Source organism: Blastomyces gilchristii, assembly GCF_000003855.2.
Source record: "Blastomyces gilchristii SLH14081 genomic scaffold supercont1.11, whole genome shotgun sequence".
In the NCBI taxonomy this organism is placed as follows: domain Eukaryota; kingdom Fungi; phylum Ascomycota; class Eurotiomycetes; order Onygenales; family Ajellomycetaceae; genus Blastomyces; species Blastomyces gilchristii.
The window spans coordinates 1,259,952-1,276,373 of NW_003101672.1; the positions used below are offsets into that span (position 1 = coordinate 1,259,952).

At 47.7% G+C, this 16,422-nt stretch overlaps 8 protein-coding genes across 8 annotated transcripts; 4 read left to right on the forward strand and 4 right to left on the reverse strand.

The window, feature by feature from the left end:
- The first annotated feature begins 7 nt into the window (after nucleotides 1–7).
- Nucleotides 8–1,846, forward strand: BDBG_05562 (translocation protein Sec62). Its single transcript, XM_002624008.2, has 3 exons — nucleotides 8–580; nucleotides 657–1,213; nucleotides 1,298–1,846. Exons 1-3 carry the CDS (start codon nucleotides 187–189, stop codon nucleotides 1,517–1,519), a joined length of 1,173 nt encoding a protein of 390 aa, XP_002624054.1. The 5' UTR covers nucleotides 8–186; the 3' UTR covers nucleotides 1,520–1,846.
- Nucleotides 1,580–6,215, reverse strand: BDBG_05563 (peptidase family M20/M25/M40 protein). The gene has a single exon (XM_002624009.2). The coding sequence runs from the start codon at nucleotides 5,390–5,392 to the stop codon at nucleotides 2,729–2,731; it is 2,664 nt and encodes an 887-aa protein (XP_002624055.1). The 5' UTR covers nucleotides 5,393–6,215; the 3' UTR covers nucleotides 1,580–2,728.
- Nucleotides 6,216–7,104: 889 nt separating this feature from the next.
- Nucleotides 7,105–7,559, forward strand: BDBG_05564 (uncharacterized protein; the record flags this gene model as incomplete). Its single annotated transcript, XM_002624010.1, has 3 exons — nucleotides 7,105–7,176; nucleotides 7,211–7,296; nucleotides 7,358–7,559. The coding sequence occupies 3 exons, from the start codon at nucleotides 7,105–7,107 to the stop codon at nucleotides 7,557–7,559; spliced, it is 360 nt and encodes a 119-aa protein (XP_002624056.1).
- Nucleotides 7,560–7,980: 421 nt separating this feature from the next.
- Nucleotides 7,981–8,977, reverse strand: BDBG_17276 (uncharacterized protein; the record flags this gene model as incomplete). The annotated part of the gene is made up of 4 exons (XM_031725033.1): nucleotides 7,981–8,251; nucleotides 8,459–8,601; nucleotides 8,791–8,815; nucleotides 8,889–8,977. The coding sequence occupies 4 exons, from the start codon at nucleotides 8,975–8,977 to the stop codon at nucleotides 7,981–7,983; spliced, it is 528 nt and encodes a 175-aa protein (XP_031579045.1).
- A 661-nt stretch (nucleotides 8,978–9,638) lies between these two features.
- BDBG_05565 (alpha/beta hydrolase) lies at nucleotides 9,639–11,024 on the forward strand. Its single transcript, XM_002624011.2, has one exon. The coding sequence runs from the start codon at nucleotides 9,757–9,759 to the stop codon at nucleotides 10,720–10,722; it is 966 nt and encodes a 321-aa protein (XP_002624057.1). The 5' UTR covers nucleotides 9,639–9,756; the 3' UTR covers nucleotides 10,723–11,024.
- A 60-nt stretch (nucleotides 11,025–11,084) lies between these two features.
- Nucleotides 11,085–13,401, forward strand: BDBG_05566 (uncharacterized protein). The gene is made up of 3 exons (XM_002624012.2): nucleotides 11,085–11,709; nucleotides 11,789–12,194; nucleotides 12,282–13,401. The coding sequence occupies exons 1-3, from the start codon at nucleotides 11,248–11,250 to the stop codon at nucleotides 12,437–12,439; spliced, it is 1,026 nt and encodes a 341-aa protein (XP_002624058.1). The 5' UTR covers nucleotides 11,085–11,247; the 3' UTR covers nucleotides 12,440–13,401.
- Nucleotides 13,402–14,013: 612 nt separating this feature from the next.
- BDBG_17277 (carnitine O-acetyltransferase) lies at nucleotides 14,014–14,677 on the reverse strand (the record flags this gene model as incomplete). The annotated part of the gene is made up of 2 exons (XM_031725034.1): nucleotides 14,014–14,146; nucleotides 14,259–14,677. 2 exons carry the CDS (start codon nucleotides 14,675–14,677, stop codon nucleotides 14,014–14,016), a joined length of 552 nt encoding a protein of 183 aa, XP_031579046.1.
- A 74-nt stretch (nucleotides 14,678–14,751) lies between these two features.
- BDBG_17278 (carnitine O-acetyltransferase) lies at nucleotides 14,752–16,319 on the reverse strand (the record flags this gene model as incomplete). Its single annotated transcript, XM_031725035.1, has 3 exons — nucleotides 14,752–15,926; nucleotides 16,058–16,103; nucleotides 16,242–16,319. 3 exons carry the CDS (start codon nucleotides 16,317–16,319, stop codon nucleotides 14,752–14,754), a joined length of 1,299 nt encoding a protein of 432 aa, XP_031579047.1.
- Between the last annotated feature and the right edge of the window lie 103 nt (nucleotides 16,320–16,422).

Sequence of the window (16,422 nt, forward strand, 5' to 3'; positions counted from 1 at the left end):
CCGTAACTATCACATGACTCAGTCTCTGATCTGGCCACTTCAACTCCGACAGTTTGGATATAAATTTATTTACCCTGGAAGTGATCCTCCACAACAAATCAACTACTTCAACCACCACAACAAATGAAATAACCTATCTAGCCTTTACTCCTTTCCGCTGCTTATCATATAATTATCTCCTACACAATGGCGGCTCCTGGTCAGCCAACCCCCCAGCAAATTGCTGCCATGCAACAGCACCTTGCAACCGAAGCTGCAAAGCGAGGAATGACCCCAGAGGAATTTAGCAATATGCAACGACAACAGCTTGCCGCAGACGCTGCGAAACAGGGTCTTACACCGGAGCAATACATAGCCCAGTTGAAAGCCAGGGCTATTCAACAACATCAACAGCAACAGCAACAACAGCAGCAAGCCAAACATGCGCATGAACACGGAGGACAACACCCGCAACACGTCCCTATGAATTCCAACGCACCACCTGACCCCCGCGCGATTGCAGTCGCCCAATTTCTCAAATCGCAGGATTTGAAACCGAGAACTTGCATTTTGGATGGGCGCAGAAGAGAGCTGTTCAAAGGTCTGCTATTATTTTCTGGACGTCAAATTAGGCTTATTACGGAAAGCTAATGTAAAATGTTAAAAAAACTTTCCAGTCAAGCGAGCTATACGAGCTATACAGTCGCCCGCATACACCAAAGCCCAAGCGAAACCCAAGTCTCTCCTTCCTCCCGTGACCGATTGGGCTTCCGCCGAAAACGCCTTCAAGCTCCTCCCACTCTCCCTCCTTGCCCTACGAGTATCTAAGATTGACCCCCATGCCGGACATAACCACGCGAAACCAAAGAGTCGCGTGAAGGGCCTTTGGACCGTAAAGGTCGAGCAGCACCAGGAGACAGATCCCATGATGCATTATGTATGGCTATACGAGGGCCCGCAGTGGAAGCAAAAGGCAATGGCTGCAGGTGTCTTGGTCGCAATCATGGCAGTTGTGATGTTCCCGCTGTGGCCTATTATGTTGAGACAGGGTGTTTGGTACCTGAGTGTCGGCGTCATGGGCTTGCTGGGCCTATTTTTCGCCATGTCGATATTCCGGCTCATCTTATTCTGCGTTACGTACTTTGCTGTTCCACCGGGCCTGTGGCTGTACCCCAATCTGTTTGAAGATGTGGGATTCTTTGATAGCTTCAGACCTGTCTGGGGTTGGCAAGAGGTACGTCTCTTTCTTTTTTGGTTATCAATCAGGTCATCCCCTCCCTTTTACCCAAGATATTTACTAACTTGAAAATTTGCCTAGACCAAGAAAAAGAAGAAGTCCAAAAAGACCGACACAGGCACAGGCACAGGCACAGGGACTGCTTCATCCTCCGGCTCAAAACCGGTCAGCTCCGTAAAAGCTCCTCCCTCCGGCGGCAAAGGCGGTTCCTCGTCGGGAGTAGCATCGGGTTCATCCGCTGCGGCCGGCCAAGCCATAAAGCGAGATCTTACCCCTCGCGTAGAAGAGGCGGATGACGAATGATTTCTAATAAATTTTTGCTTTTCTTTACTTCATATCTCATACCTCGTGTGCCCCCATTTTCTAATTGCAGCTTTCCTCCGTTATTCATGGCTTTCCGGCTACGCTTGTTTTACTATTCCTTGATTTCTTCTTATTTATCTTTCCTAGTTTTCTCCCCTTGGGCCGCTCCTGATCGCACCATCAACTCATATCTTTTTACTGAAATAAAAGGGCATTTTGAAAATAAAAATTAAATCTTTATGGAGTTCCATTTCCAGCAAATAATCGGAGTTCTTTTCTACTTTTGAATTGTAACGTAAACGATGCCAAGCCATGCTGGGCACAAACAGGTCCACTTTGTCCTAAGCACGCCGTTCGTTAAATAAATAATAATAATATAAGGCTGCGCAACATGGTCGTCTCCAACCCGGCCCTACGTATATGAAGATCTACACTCCATGTTAAACACAGATTATCTCAACTAAACCCTCTGCTCTCCTTGAGTAGGTGATAAAGATTTCTCGGAAAGCAGATAACCAGATCCCTCGCATAGATCATTTGGCCTAAACTAGGTAAACTGCACTTGTGTTGTACGTGTACATACATGTACAACTAGCACAGGTGGGCGGGAAAACCAGATGGCGGACAGAGGTCAAAGGGAAGAGAGAGGATATAAAATGTATTATCAATGAGTATATTGTGCTGACTTGGCGACTTTATATATATAGATATATCGTAGTGAAAAGATAACGCAGAGAAGAGGGGGCGAAAACAAATGGCATGCGTCAGAGTGAAGTTCGTAAAAAGTTAGACAGAGTGGATATATGTGGAAATATATATATATATAACAAGGCAAAAAAAAGTAAAAAAGTAAAAAACATAAAAAACATAAACGTGTAATGGTGTAATCGGGGTTATTCTTGTACTGTACATGTACATGTACATGTACATGCATGGCGAAACAGAGAAGAGAAAAGAAGATCTCACTTTAGTATATACCCATCCAATAATATCCGATAGACAATAATACCCAATGACATGAAGCGGAGAAGGGGGTAGTGGAATAGATAAGTGGAACATGGAGTCATGAATTAGGGAACGAAAAAAAAGAGGGCGCTGGGGGATTCCAACGTCAAAAAAAAAAAAAAAAAAAAAAAAAAAAAAAAAAAAAAAAAAAAAGAAAGAAATGCAAGAACAGTATGACCAGGGCGTGTGTCCATCGCCATCTAGTTAAAAAGCATTCACCATACTATACTCCTTAGCCGTCATTCCACTCAACCGCGGCGAATTCTCAACGTCCCTCAGATCAACCGGCGTAATCACCGTATGCGTACTTCTTGGCCCATCCGGCCCGTTCCTGGACCGCAGTCTACCGGATTCATCATGCGTTGGCCCCAAGGCTAGTTGCTGTTGATGGCCATGCCATGCAGGTCTGAACTGAGAGGCAACTCTGGGGGGTACCTTTGGCAGCGGGAAATCCGGCGGAGGTGCAACGGGCGCCCCAAGAGATAAGTGCGATGTGCTCTTTTGCAGAGAACCCCGGTCGGGATCTGGCAGGTGGTGATTATTGTTAGGCGGGGAAGTATCTCTTATTATCTCCGGGTGAGGTAGGCTAGTTCGGTTTCGTCGATAAGAAGTTCGGCCATCTGGGGATGGGAAGCCCGTGCGGGTGGTGGTGGCGTGTAGTGGGTGCGTTGCCTCTGCACGGCGGCGAGCTTCAGATCCAATTTGCATGCTCATTGGTCGGCGTAATTGTCGTGCTTCTTCGTGGCCTTTTTCAGGTGCGTCGTCAACTTGCTTGTACGTTCGGTGGGGATTGCGATGTGATAGCGTATCGCTTTTACATCCCTCTTCACTGCTCTCATTTGTTACGGGTGAGAGTTGTGGGCGATAGTCCGATGATACACTGTAAGCGGCACGAGTCGACTCGAAAGATGAATACCGCCTTGTTTTTCTCTCTCTTGGTTTTGGCAACGCAGAGGCGCGCGAAGGGGTTTCTGGGTCGAAAATAAAAGGAACCGACAGCTGGGTATGATCTGGTCCTTTAAACGCCTTCTTCGATTCTGGTTGGCCATTTGGTAATTGAGGAGGTGCCGCAGAGTCATCCAGGCCAGAAAGGCGATTCCAGGTGTTTGGAATGATTATGCGCGGCGAGGGAGGTGATGTTTGGTAGAATTTCCGCGACGATGGAGGAGGGCCAGAATGCGTTGATGTGAATCTTTTGCTGAGCACTGGCACGCTGAAGTTGGGAGGAGAGGTACTTCTGGAGATCAGTGGGCCAACAGTTGATGTTGGACGCGATCCACCTGGTGTGTCCGTACCACTTCCTTCTGACTGCTTTGAGGAATAAGCATGGATTGACATGTGCGTGCTGCTGGAGTCCGCGACTGTACTCCTAACGCTCGATGGGGATTCGGCACAGGGAGTCATAGACGCAACGCCTTTTTGTCTGGCCGGAGATAAACCAGGAGAGGAGCCCCTGGAGCTTGGTATAGTCCTCGTCCCGATTGAAACATACGATAATCTTGACCCCTCTCGTAATCGATCGAGATCTGTAACCGTACCAGTAGTCGAAAGTGAAGGAGCTTCGACTGATTGTGGGCGAATTGACCGTCTGTTTGTAGATCTCAGTGACGCCTCATCAGCAGGTCTGTTCCCTTTTGGCTTCTGCTCTTCCTTGCCATTCGGTGATGAACCCACTGGAGAGGGTTCCGTACATCCCGGATTTGCCAAGTTCATAGGGACGGATTGCGTTTTGTCAGGTATTATAGATTGTCGAATGAACCGCTTTTGGGATTGTTCAGAATCCTGAGACGTTTCCTTCAGTGGTGTTTCGGGTGTGTATTCTTTCCCCCCTAGAGCTTCGATTTCCCGCCTCACAGCTGTAAGCCAAGATGTCATTTCGGCGGGGTCATTGCAAACCAAGAGTAAAGTCTTCGTCTGTCTTCGGGAATCTGCAAATCCAAACCGGGAGAGGAAGGTCTTTTTGGTATCCAAGGCCACTGTTCCATCCTCTTCAAGTGTTTGAGATATTTGTAGCACCCAATGCCTGCCGGGAATAGCGTCACTCGCAAACGCCACCGAGTTTTGACCCAGTTCCATCATTTTCTCAGGTAGGCGATCGAAGCTTCCGTCGCCGGAGTATTGTAAAAGATAGCCGCTCGTGACCAGAATGAAAATTTTCTGCGTCCATTCGGGCTTGTTGGAGCCTGAAGCCTTGCGCGAATGTTTCTTGTCCTTTTCATCTTTTCGCCTCTTGGCCGCCCTGGAGGAAGCCCTGTCGTCATCAGCGTCAACATCTGAAAAGTCGTCCTTCTCACTACTGTTTCTTCGATGACCCTTCATCCGTAAAAGGGATACTGTGGAAAGTGTTGGGGCAGGAAGTGTGCCTTGTTTGATTGCCTGCGGGTACGCTTGGAAGAGAGGTGGCGGGTCCCAAACCGTGATTGCTCTTTGAAGTTTTTGCCCTTTCTCCTTTGAAGACTTGGAAGTCTTTGAAGGATTGCTAGATCCTGTTTTCCCCGTTAAAGGAGAAGATGTTGCGACTGAGGATTTAGGTGTCATAGGAGTTGTCGAAGGGCTATTGGGTGACGATATGGTATCCGGTATGATGCTCGCGGCTGTCACCTTCTGTGACTCTGAGATGGCAGGGAGGGTATGTTCATGATTGGAACGGCGATTCGTTTTATTGCGCGAAAACAAATTTTTCAAAGATGATTTTGAACTTTGCGGTTTGAGAGGAGCTCGCTCTGGGGCGGGTTCTTGCGCAGGTTCATCATTCGGGCGAGGGGGCCGCTGCGGGCGAGTGTTAGGGTTATTGATATTCGTCTGAATTGGACGGATTTTCAGACCCCTTCTTGAACCAAGCACGGAGTGGCCACTGGGAGAATCCATTTCTCTATGGCTACCCCAGCTGTCAGGGGCTGTATGCGAGGTTTAATTACGAGTTAACCCCAAGACACCAACCATCTCGTTGTGCAAACTGGTAGCTAAATTAACTGTGCCGTGGAGACAGAAGATCACTCTCCTTGTCCTTAAACACGGTAGCCCAGGGTAAGGAGAAAGATCGCGGTGGGTAGTGTCGAGGTAGAAACGATCTGTGCTTTGAACTTTGTTGCGTTCTCCAGTTGCTTGCGCTCGAATACCAACAATCGCGTCCATCAAGAGGTCAAATAGACTCATTCAAAAATCTTATCGTCAAGCCAATGCTTCTCTTAACCAACATTCCATTCGCGGTGGTGTAGGAATCAGCGGAAACGGGTCAGCACGGCGCGCAAATAACGAAAGGGGGGTTCAGCTTGGTTCAACGAGCTGCGAGGCAAGGGAGGGGAGGGCTGATTTGAAAAGAAAGTTCTTCACAGCGGAATCGACAGGACTGTATTTTGTGAATAGTACACAGTAATAGCGAATGCATTAGGCATTAAGATCCCTGGCACTGTTCAATTGACCTAGTAAATCGAGCTACCTGGGTGAATTTAGCCGTTAGTTGGAGGACGACAGGAAACGAGTCCGAGCTCATGGCTCCATACGTGCGGGTCGGATCGAGGTTCCCAGGGCATTCAGGCTGCGACGAGCTATGAGAGTATATTTAAGGACGAGGGATAACTTATAAGGCGCAGATTCAGCTGGCTGGACCCAAGAACAAGAGGATAGAGGAAGAAGAAGCAGCAGTAATTGATGAGAGGGAGGATTACATTAATTATTATTTACTGGGGGGGGTTGGCTGATGAAGTTTCGGATGGACAGGGAATCGGGCGGTACTGTAACTTACCGCTAACCCGCCAAAGACCAGCCCTGTCTTACCCATTTATTACCCCTTTACCCTCCGAAAATCTGTAATAATAATAATACACTGGACGACGCACGCTGGAGAGTGCTGTTATTATTATTACACCGTACGATCTTCTGGTGTGACTCGTGGTATTCAATACCGGCGCATTTGAGTCCACCATCCACCCAAACCAACCAGGCATTTGGACGAGATTGCAGTTCCAGCGCTGACAGACAGGAGTTTGTAGGACAAAGGCAGAGTTCCTGCATAAGCTGCCGATGATCCAACCTTGCAGCCTTGCAGATAATACACAGCAACATGCAGAACGTTCACATGAGACCAGCGGGACGATGGATACATCATTACTTTACAGTAACTACATTCTTCTATACTCCGTACAGCAACTAGCACGCACGGCCAACTATGCATATCTCCGCAGACTCCCAGAGAATAGTGGTTAAAGTTATACTCCGTACGGACCATATACCATACCTATGGGATCCGGATCCCAATACGGAGTACAGCAGCAGCCCTTGTTTTTAGAACAAGAAAGCTTTGACAACCTCTGAACTATTGAATTGAGTCTTGTGGGGCGCAGTAGCGTAGGGGAGCCCCGGGAACTTTCCGGGCGGACGAAGCCCAATCTGGCGAGGCTACCGGGGCCCGGAGTCCCCCCAAGCTGACGCCAGCCCCCCGGGAAGTGCACCGCCAACCCCAGCAAGGTCTAGGCTTGAGGTGCCCTAAAAGTGAGCCGGGCCTGGTGGCCTGCTGCTAATTATCACAATTTATCAGTGACTCGATCCCGGAAGTGTTTAGGGCGGTGATCACCGCCACGATGGCCGCCAAGCTCAAGCTTGCAACCAACGGCGGCTTCATGCTACGCAAGAGTGCACCTGCAGCAAAAGTCGTTGCTGCAAACTATTGAAAAATGCTAACTGTAGAAAAGGACTTATGAATCCTGGTATTTTGATGCCCTCCACGAACGGTGTTGGGGAGCGATATCAAGCCAAAAAAATTTCAGCCACATGTATGGAAGGTCGCCCTCCGTTATATTGAATGACAGACACATTTTTCCCCTTTCTAACCAGGTCTACTCCGCACTCTAGCCCCTCCATTCGTTTCGGCCTCAAAATGAGAGGGGTCAAACAAAACTCCTCCCTCCCCCTGTCCTCAGCATTTGGCAACGAAGGAATCCTGCTCCGTGACTCGACCCTCAGCTTCACATATAACATCCGTGAAGTGTCTCAACTCCGTTTCAAACGTGGGACGAGTACAGAGTATACGCTGTAATAATCCGCAGAATTCGACAACCCTGAACTCGATTGTTAGCGCCTTTGTTGCTATTGCGCTTTTTTTTTTTTTTTTTTTTTTTTTTTTTTTTTTTGCCCTGAGGGTAACTAGCTGGAGCCCTGCCATCTAGCGCATCCAAACACCTCGAGATTCAATTTGTAAGAAGAGGATTCAGATTAAAGATTCAAAAGATCTCAACGTTCAGCAAGATTTATGCCCTGTAAGTACACATCCAATGCAAAAATTCAGAAGAAAAAAGTTAAACAAGTCCAATGAAGCAGAATATTAACTAATAAAACGAGTGCGGCCGTGTGGTGATTTGGCAGATGGCACAATGTCCAGTAAGAAACAGAAGATAGGCTTCTCTCGCCATTCGAAACATTCCCTTTTTTATCAGGAAATAGCCTCAATCCAGATATCCCTAGCGAAGAAGCGGAACTGTGCCTTGTAAGAGCTGAGAAAGCTCAGGCAACAACATTGCGCTTCTTGAAGCGCTTATGGAAGTCCAGGCCTCTAGTGCTATTGATGCCCACGCTCCGCGCGAGAGGGACTGTTTTCGCCGCTCCACCATTGACATGGCCGATATCGTATCCCTTGAAAGCCGTGCATCCCATCCCTGAATAATGTCCTGGAACCACTTGATGCTCAGATCGCTATCCAAGATTTGATTACCCTCGGAAAATGACATGATGCTATAAGATCCTCTTTCGGGAGTCTTAAACTCGAACATTTCATGCACTGTATCCTCCGTCTTCTAGAAATTTCTGCCCTGTATTTGTTGCAGAACTTGGTTGTGACCCTTGATTTCGGTTTTGGTACTTTGGTACTCTTTACTTGCTATTGAGTTCATGGTTAACGACGACATTTTAATGCTTTGTGGTTCGCAACACGGTGCTTACTCTGGCCCAGTGAGGACGCTTTGAGTGCCAACGGCAGCCGCTGCGACGAGGAAAGTGGAATTCCGTACTTGCGTCTTGTAGTTAGATCTCAAACTGCCTAGGTGTCCGACAAGCAAATAGTGGCCGTACCTTTCAAGGAGCTGCTAAATTACGCAAAAGTTTGTGCCTAGGTGAGAGGAAAACTCCTACTCAACAACAAACAAACACCCAATGTTGAAGAAGCGATTACTTTTTAAACTGGTCCCCATGAAGGAAGTGGAAAAGGAATAGCTAGGGCTAAGAAGAATTCTTTGTTATTCATGTACCACATGTTTGTGTGTACATGTACATACGGACCTGGGGTTACTTCCGAAGCTTCTGCCCTTGTTCTGTTAGTACTAACTCTAAGATTGTTTGCTGTCCCGCCTCTTGTCTTTTTGTTGCTACTTACACCACTATGTACCTCCCCCGTCGCTCAGGGCTCTGCTGTAGCGTACTCTGGAAGAGGGCACAATTGAATGGCTTAAACGGAAGAATCATTGGAAGAAACAAGTGATATATAGAGAAAGCTGAAATTCCCAACATGTCCCTGCCTATGTTGCTCGATTTCTCATTTCTTTCTATGATATAAATATTCCACAACAAGCGGAGCTCTAGAATGGTTGGAAGGTCTGATTCACATTTCATTTCTTTGCTTTGCGAAAACTTACCCCTTATCATTTACACTCCATTTATGTCTGCAGATCACTTTGTTCAAACATGGATATTTTTTAAAGCTTATAGAGATCCAGCTACTTGCGGTGTTGTCGCATCAGGCAATCTGGCCGATGAAACCGACAGCAGCGAGAAGGACAGTGGATATCTGACACCGTGAAGAAGGCGAAGACCATCAGCATTTAGGTGTTGTTGATTTTCTGTGGATGTATGTGCACACAAGCCGGGAATTTGAATCGTGTGACTTAATATCACCTGCTACGGGTGTAGGAATAGAGCTCCTACTCTCCTAGGCTGTCAAATTTTTATCCTTGAAAATGTGGGATGTTGGGGTCTGGGATCTAGTTAAAGCCGGAGATTAAAAAAAAGGGGAAAAAAAGAAAAAAAAGAAAAAAAAAATTTTTCACGCCCGGCTTTGCACATACGAATGTTTAAGTTACCTCTAGTTATCACTCATGCCCTGCGTCAGCTTGGCGATAGTTAGGTTTTGCCTTTGATCATCGAGTTAACGATAACGTAGGCTAAAAATAAAACGAGCAACTTATTAACTTAGCCATTTAGTGGGAAATTTTGATTTTGCTCAGATTGAACCAAACCATCATCCCATGGAGTTACCAACTGCATCCTCCCTCAACAGCGCCATCACTCAAGACTGGAACAAAGACACCATCTCCTCCCTCGTACCCATAGAAACACATAAGCTTTTCCTCTCCGTCTCGGGCCCACCACGAGGCACCAACGCTCCCGTGGTGGTCGTCCTGCCTGGCGCAGGGGAAACTGTCAGGTCCTACCCAGCCCTTGAAAGGATCGTCTCGACATTTGCGCGTATCCTTCTGTACGACCGCTCAGGCCTTGGGCGCAGTGAGGATGGTCCCAGCCGCCCAACAGCAGTATCGGCAGCGAGCGAATTAAGTGACGCCCTGGACGCTGCTGGAATATGCCCGCCCTTCATTCTGGTCGGGCACTCGTACGGCGGCATAATTGCGCGTGAGTTATTACACATCCGCCAGAACGATGTGGCTGGCATGGTGCTTGCAGAAGCTGCTACAGAGCGACAGTGCCAGTTCTTTCAGATCCCAGACCCCAATGTAGCCGCGGTCCTTGGTGGTCTCAACTTCGCGCAGGTCACGGGCTTGAGGGCGGATTCTATGCTCTCTAGAGATGAGTGGCGGGCCCGAGCGATAGAGAGACCACGGGGAATGGCATCTTCTCAGGCTGAGGCAGACTCGTTTGTTGAAGTGTGTGAGACGTTGGCTGTGAAGGGACAGTTTGAAAGACAAGCCATGGGAAATAGACCCGTGAGCATTATACGCTGCAATGGCATGAGGGACTACGAAAGACTGTATGCAAAAGGTGTAGAGGTTGGGAATGGGACGCAAGAGCAAAGGAAGGCATTTCGTGATCTATTAGATAGTTGGGATGAAATTGACCGGGAGCTGAAGGAAGAGCAGCTCCGGTTGAGCTCCAAGTGTCATTTTGTGCATGTTGCAGACTGTGGGCATAATGTACAGCTTACCCGACCGGATGTTATCGCTGAGGAGATCAAATGGGTGCTTGACAATATCTGTTGAAAGATTCACTCCTTGTTTTGAACCTTTCCAGGAGGTAAATTCAGGATTTCCAGAGTTTTGTAGTTTATTTCCTTAACTTTATCCCGTTTACAGCCAATTTTTCTGATAACGGGCAAGAAAGCAAACAACGATATCCTTCCAGCGTACGCAATGCATAGCAGATATTACTTTAATATCTATGTCTATCTATCTCCCAATGCGACAACTACAACTTTACAACTTGTACTCCAGAATTCTTACATCATACTATGACGTCACATATACAATTTCTGCCACGTGATTGGCCAAACATTCCCGCACGTGACATGTCGTCCGTTTTAGGAAGTTTTGTCCCGCTAAATAGCTTCATCTTTCGACTGCAACTTCAACTTCAACTTCTCCAACATTCTCCGGTGTTATTCCTTGCAGAGTCCGTTTGGAAATCATTCTGTTATTTTACGTGTATCTAGGCCACCATATTTGGATTGACAGCTTGAAGAATCGTCGGCACCATACTTCATACTATACTATCCATTGTTCCTAGCCATGCCTCCTGATATCAACTCCCTTCCCCCCTCCCGCGCGACCTCCCATTCCCCTTACCAGCCACGCGCGTATTCGAATTCAGCGGAGGCTCCATTGGGCCAATCGCCTTCCCCTCGTTCTTCTTCAACTTCTCTTGCTGCGGCTGCAACCATGAACGCAACAGACCGCTCGAGACGTTCTTCAGTTAGTGCCAACCGTGGCTCTCCGCATGCTACTAGAGTGCACGAGCGCCGCCGGTCCACGGTGCCAATGAACCTGAATATAAATGACCCGACTTTGCCGGGTCCTGGCGAACTGTCCAGTAGTGACCACCGTTCATCCATTGGAAGTTCTTATAGGACCCACAGCCCAACCAGTATTGGCGGGAACCCAGCTATTGCCACTGGGGACCCCCACCACCAACGAACGCCGTCTCTTGGTGAGATACATCAGGAGCTAGAGCAGGAGCAGGAAGCGCAGGTGGTACGTGAAAAGAAATTACAAATGCAAAATATGTTTGGACATACACTATGAATAAGACGAAATCTAACAGAATCGATAGAATCGACTGCTGCAAATGATTCGGATACAGCAAGCCCAGCTGCAGAGACAACAGCAGCAGCAACAACACCAACAGTCTGCCGCATCAGGGACTGCCATCGCTGACGATTCCACGCCAACATCTGAGCGTTCCGTATCTTTCCCTCCCATACCACCACCGCTACCAACACACAGATCCTCAACCCAATTTCCATCCAATCTTTCCCGGCGCCGCAGCTCTGGTCATTCCCCCGCAGTACCTCCCCATTCGGACCCGGAAACTAATATTTGGACTGCCGATTGGGCGTCGATGGGTGGAGACGGTAGTGGGCGACGCGGCAGTCGAGACGAAACGTCTTACTACCAAGCAGAAACTGCGATGTTAACAAGGGAAAATCAAATGCTTCGAGTGAGGATTCGGGAGCTAGGTATGCTCTTACATACTTGCACATCCAGCGATATGATATTAAAGGGCTTTTAAGATTTTCGTACTGACTCTTCTACTTCCATTACAGAGCGCCAAGTCGCCGAACTAAGCTCATCAACTGCTCACACGCCAAGCGCCGGATCTCGCCTATCGAATGCAGAGGCCGTACCTCCAACTCCAGCTAGAACCGAATCAGAGCAGTCATCCCAAGCACCGCAACCTGCTGAGGATGTAGAAAAGCCTTGAAACAGGAGCGTCTTTTATTTCAGCTTTAGTATGCCGAACATCGTACCATCCTGCCACATGCAAGGATGCCTAACACAACTGCCCCAATGTTGAAATCCGTTGGTTACATTCGATAACCAGCCCCTCCAAACACACAACACCCTCTCCCGCATAACGTTATCTATTGCCAAACACAATAAACAAAATCTGTTTCGGATACGTACATCAACTTCGATATCGGGTCGCAGTCTCAAGTACCGTACAAGCCCAATGCAGATTTATGATTGACCACACGAATAAAAATTATTTATCGTGAGGCAGATGGTTGGCAAATTTATAGCTTTACGATCTTTGCCTAGGAGGAATGATGCTATTGCTATTCCTTTTAGAAGTAAATGTTTTGTGGGGCGGTGAAGAAAACCGTACAGTGTGTGACTTACCAATGATGGCATAGGGATAAAAGTCGGTCTCCTCTTCCCTCTTTTTCTTGTACTTACTTCCTTTCTGTTCCTTTATTCCTCATGTTATCGCGTTCAGCGTTCAAATGTGTACCTATGACATACCTCGCTTTGTTTGGCTCTTTTCGTCTTCTTATTCTTGTCTCTACTCTTCATTCCGTGTGCCACTTCTCAGGATGAGTGATTCACCAAATTTTGTTTTTTGTTCCTTTCTCGATTACGATATGTATGTTTTTTTTTTTTTTTTTTTTTTTTTTTTTTTTTTTTTAGCACGGCGAACTTTATCCTACGTAACTACCTTCGTGAAAACGTGGGAATGAAGGACCTAATGACAATTATTTGATGAAACAGCCCTCTTTATTATTATTACCTATCATTCATTATTATTACTATTATTTCTGAAGTTCAAAAGAAATATAAGAAAAGGATACCCAAGAATCATTCACCTAGGTAGGAAAAATGTTTAATCCATTGTGACAACACACATCACTACCTCCAGGCTTGACAGGTTGCATTGGGCATTGGGGCAAACAGTAATTCAGAGCCTTCAAACTATTAAGAGAGGAGATAAGCATCCTGACTATCGAAATAGCCAATTATTCGATGCCGCCTGTAAAAAAAAAAAAAAAAAAAAAAAAAAAAAAGAGAGAGAGAGAGAGAGAGAGAGAGAGAGAGAGAAGGAAGAGAAGATAGGATTAAAAATATAGAATAAATAAGAGAAAATGAGGTTTATCTATCTATGTAGGTATATATACACGCAAAAAGCAAACCGACAGGGCAGGAGAGCGAAAAGAAGAAAGAGAGAAAAAAAGCTCCAAGCATCAGCAGGGGGAAGACAACATGTCAAGAATTAAAAATAAAACCATATGTAAAATCATAACACATATCCCCACTCAAAAGCGCGCTATTTTTTTTGAATATGAATAGAACCCCATTCATCAAATGTCACCTTCCACCACCACCACCATTCACTGAGTTCACCAGCTGATAGACCACCGCTCTGCACTCACCATTGTCTTCTTCTCTCCCTCGCGCATCCGTCCCATCGCCAAATAGTACCCAGCACAAACAATATTCTATTCTCTTTTCCCAACAATGGCGTGCATGTTGACATGACATTAAGAAGCAAGTGTGTTTTTACAATTTGGCCTTCTCCGCCTCAGCCAGGAGATCTGGCATGAGCAGCTCGCGGATCTCGCAGGCGGCCTCGTTGAGGTAGAAGCTCATGCGCTCAGCGCCGAGTTTCTTGCAGACGATATTGAATTGGATGCTAGATTGGGGGGGAAGGATTAGTTAGGTTCACCCAGAAGGAAAAATAAAACAGAAACGGAAAAAAAAAAAAAAAAAAAAAAAAAAAAAAAAAAAAAAAAAAAAGAACATACCTATTCTCATTAATCATATACGCAATACCAAACCCATCATCCACAACCTGACTCCATCCATATCCATTGAAATACTCAGAGCTCAGCTGGCTAGAACTGATGAACCACTTGCCACTGTACGCATATGCCGGATCCTCGAAGAGTGCAGGGACCTTCTCGCCCTCCGCAATGAGCTTCTTAAGGCCAAACAGGTGTCTGTCAACACCCTTGCCCAGGCTCGCGTCGGCAGTATACTTGCTATGCGCAACGACGGCGGCGCGGAAGTTCTTGGCAACGACTTCGCGGGGCACGTTGATGTCAGTGTGGGACTTGCAGAAGGCAACGCTCTCGTCGGAGACGCTGCGGGTGGTCTCGGTGCGGCCGAGCTGGAACTTGCGCGTCGAGGCGGATTCGTAGGTTGGTCTGCTCTTGCCGTACATTTTGAAGTAGGCGAGCTGGATGACCATCTGCACGTAGGCGTCGGGGCTGCATCTGAATCTCTTGATCCAGCCCTTTACCGTATCCCTGGAAGGCTTGGGCCGCGCAGCTTCGTGCTGGCCGATGACGGTCGTGAAGGCGTGGGTGGCTGTGGCGATGTCGTCAATGGCTTTCTTGTTGAGCTCGAATTTGATGGGCTGGGGGTCGGGGAGAATGGACCGGATTTTCTGGGTTGGAGTAGTCGAGGGCGGTTGTTGAAGATCATGTTGTTGACGTAGTCGTTGAGGCGGTGGGTTGGGGTGCCGTCCATCATGCTGTGCTCGCCCATGAAGCCGGCGGTGCCGTTCTCGTTGACAATGAACTGGAGGGGCTTGTCGAACCAGCGGTTGCAGCCGTCGCCGTGCCAGTAGGCGTGGGCGCGCTCTTCCAGAGTGACGGGCGAGGCATCGTCTAGGCAGACAACGAATGATGCGCTCTGAATGGTCTCCAACGACGCTTCGTTGGCGGGGCTGGCTTTGACGAGGTTCTCTCTGGCGGTGGTCCAGAAGTCTCGGTTAGCAGAGGTCAGCACACCAACTGCGTGGACTTTCTCTGCGTTTTGGTAAATTTTCTCGAACTGGTGCTGAAGCTCAGAGGTATTGAGTTGCTGGCCATTGACATGGGTTTGAAGTTTGAAGGCCTGGTTCTTGCGAATCACAATAATATGTTCATTGCCCTTGGCAGGGTATGTGACGGGGTAATCAGCCTTGTTAGCGGGCATACGGCAGGCATTGAACATGTATTGGTACGAGCTCATAGCCATTGGCTCCTTGCGCAGATACTCTGGCTCAAGAGATCCATCGTCGACCTGTTTCTTGAACTCCAGTACGGAGGTAGTGATGGCAGCGGCGCGCTTTGCGGGGTTTCTCCGCAGCCGGTCATCCCGGTACGAGTAGAAGTAGCTGACATATGGCACGACGGGGTCACGGTAGGCAAGATATGCGGCGTCGTTCCACCAGTCGGAAAGCCAGTTCACATGTTTAGGATCGGCTGCGCGGGCTAGTAACCGCTTCTGGAGAGGTTCTCCCTCACCACCTGGTTTAATGAAGTCCTCAACAGCCTTGGAGGTCCTTTTGAATTCTGACTCGGTGAGAAGTGGGTGGACTGATTTGAGGTATCGTCTGCCGGTTTCTTCAAGGGCTGGAACTGGGAGTCTCGGGAGAGAATCCTCGAATCTGAGCATCTTCCCCTTGGATAGATCCTCCTTGTATCCTGTATCACAGTAATCAAACAAACCAAAGATCAGTCGCAAGGCCAATTAGAGGCTTTAAATGGCTAGTATCCTCCTTCCTCCCCCTGTCCGGAAACATGGAGGAAGTAGGATGCGGGCATATAAGATGTACCTTGAGGAACAGACGAGTTGGCTCGACGAGAGGCCATTGTGATAGACTAGACAGATCGCCATACAATGTCAGCTACACAGCAGCGCTAGGGGGTGTTTCAACGACAACCATAAAACTGCAAATCAAAACCTAAACAGCTAGATATGGGCACGAATGAGAGATGAACAGCACAGGCGAAACGAACCGTAGTGCGGGCAGGGCCTAGAGCAGATGTAGCTCGTCCAAGAACAGAGAGCCGGCCACGAGCAGCAGCAGGGAACATCCCTCTTGAGAACTGGCGAAGAATTTGGAAGAAAGAGAGGGGATTAAGGAGAGAACAAGAGGGTGTAAAAGAGGTGGATATATATTAAACTAAAATAAAAAAG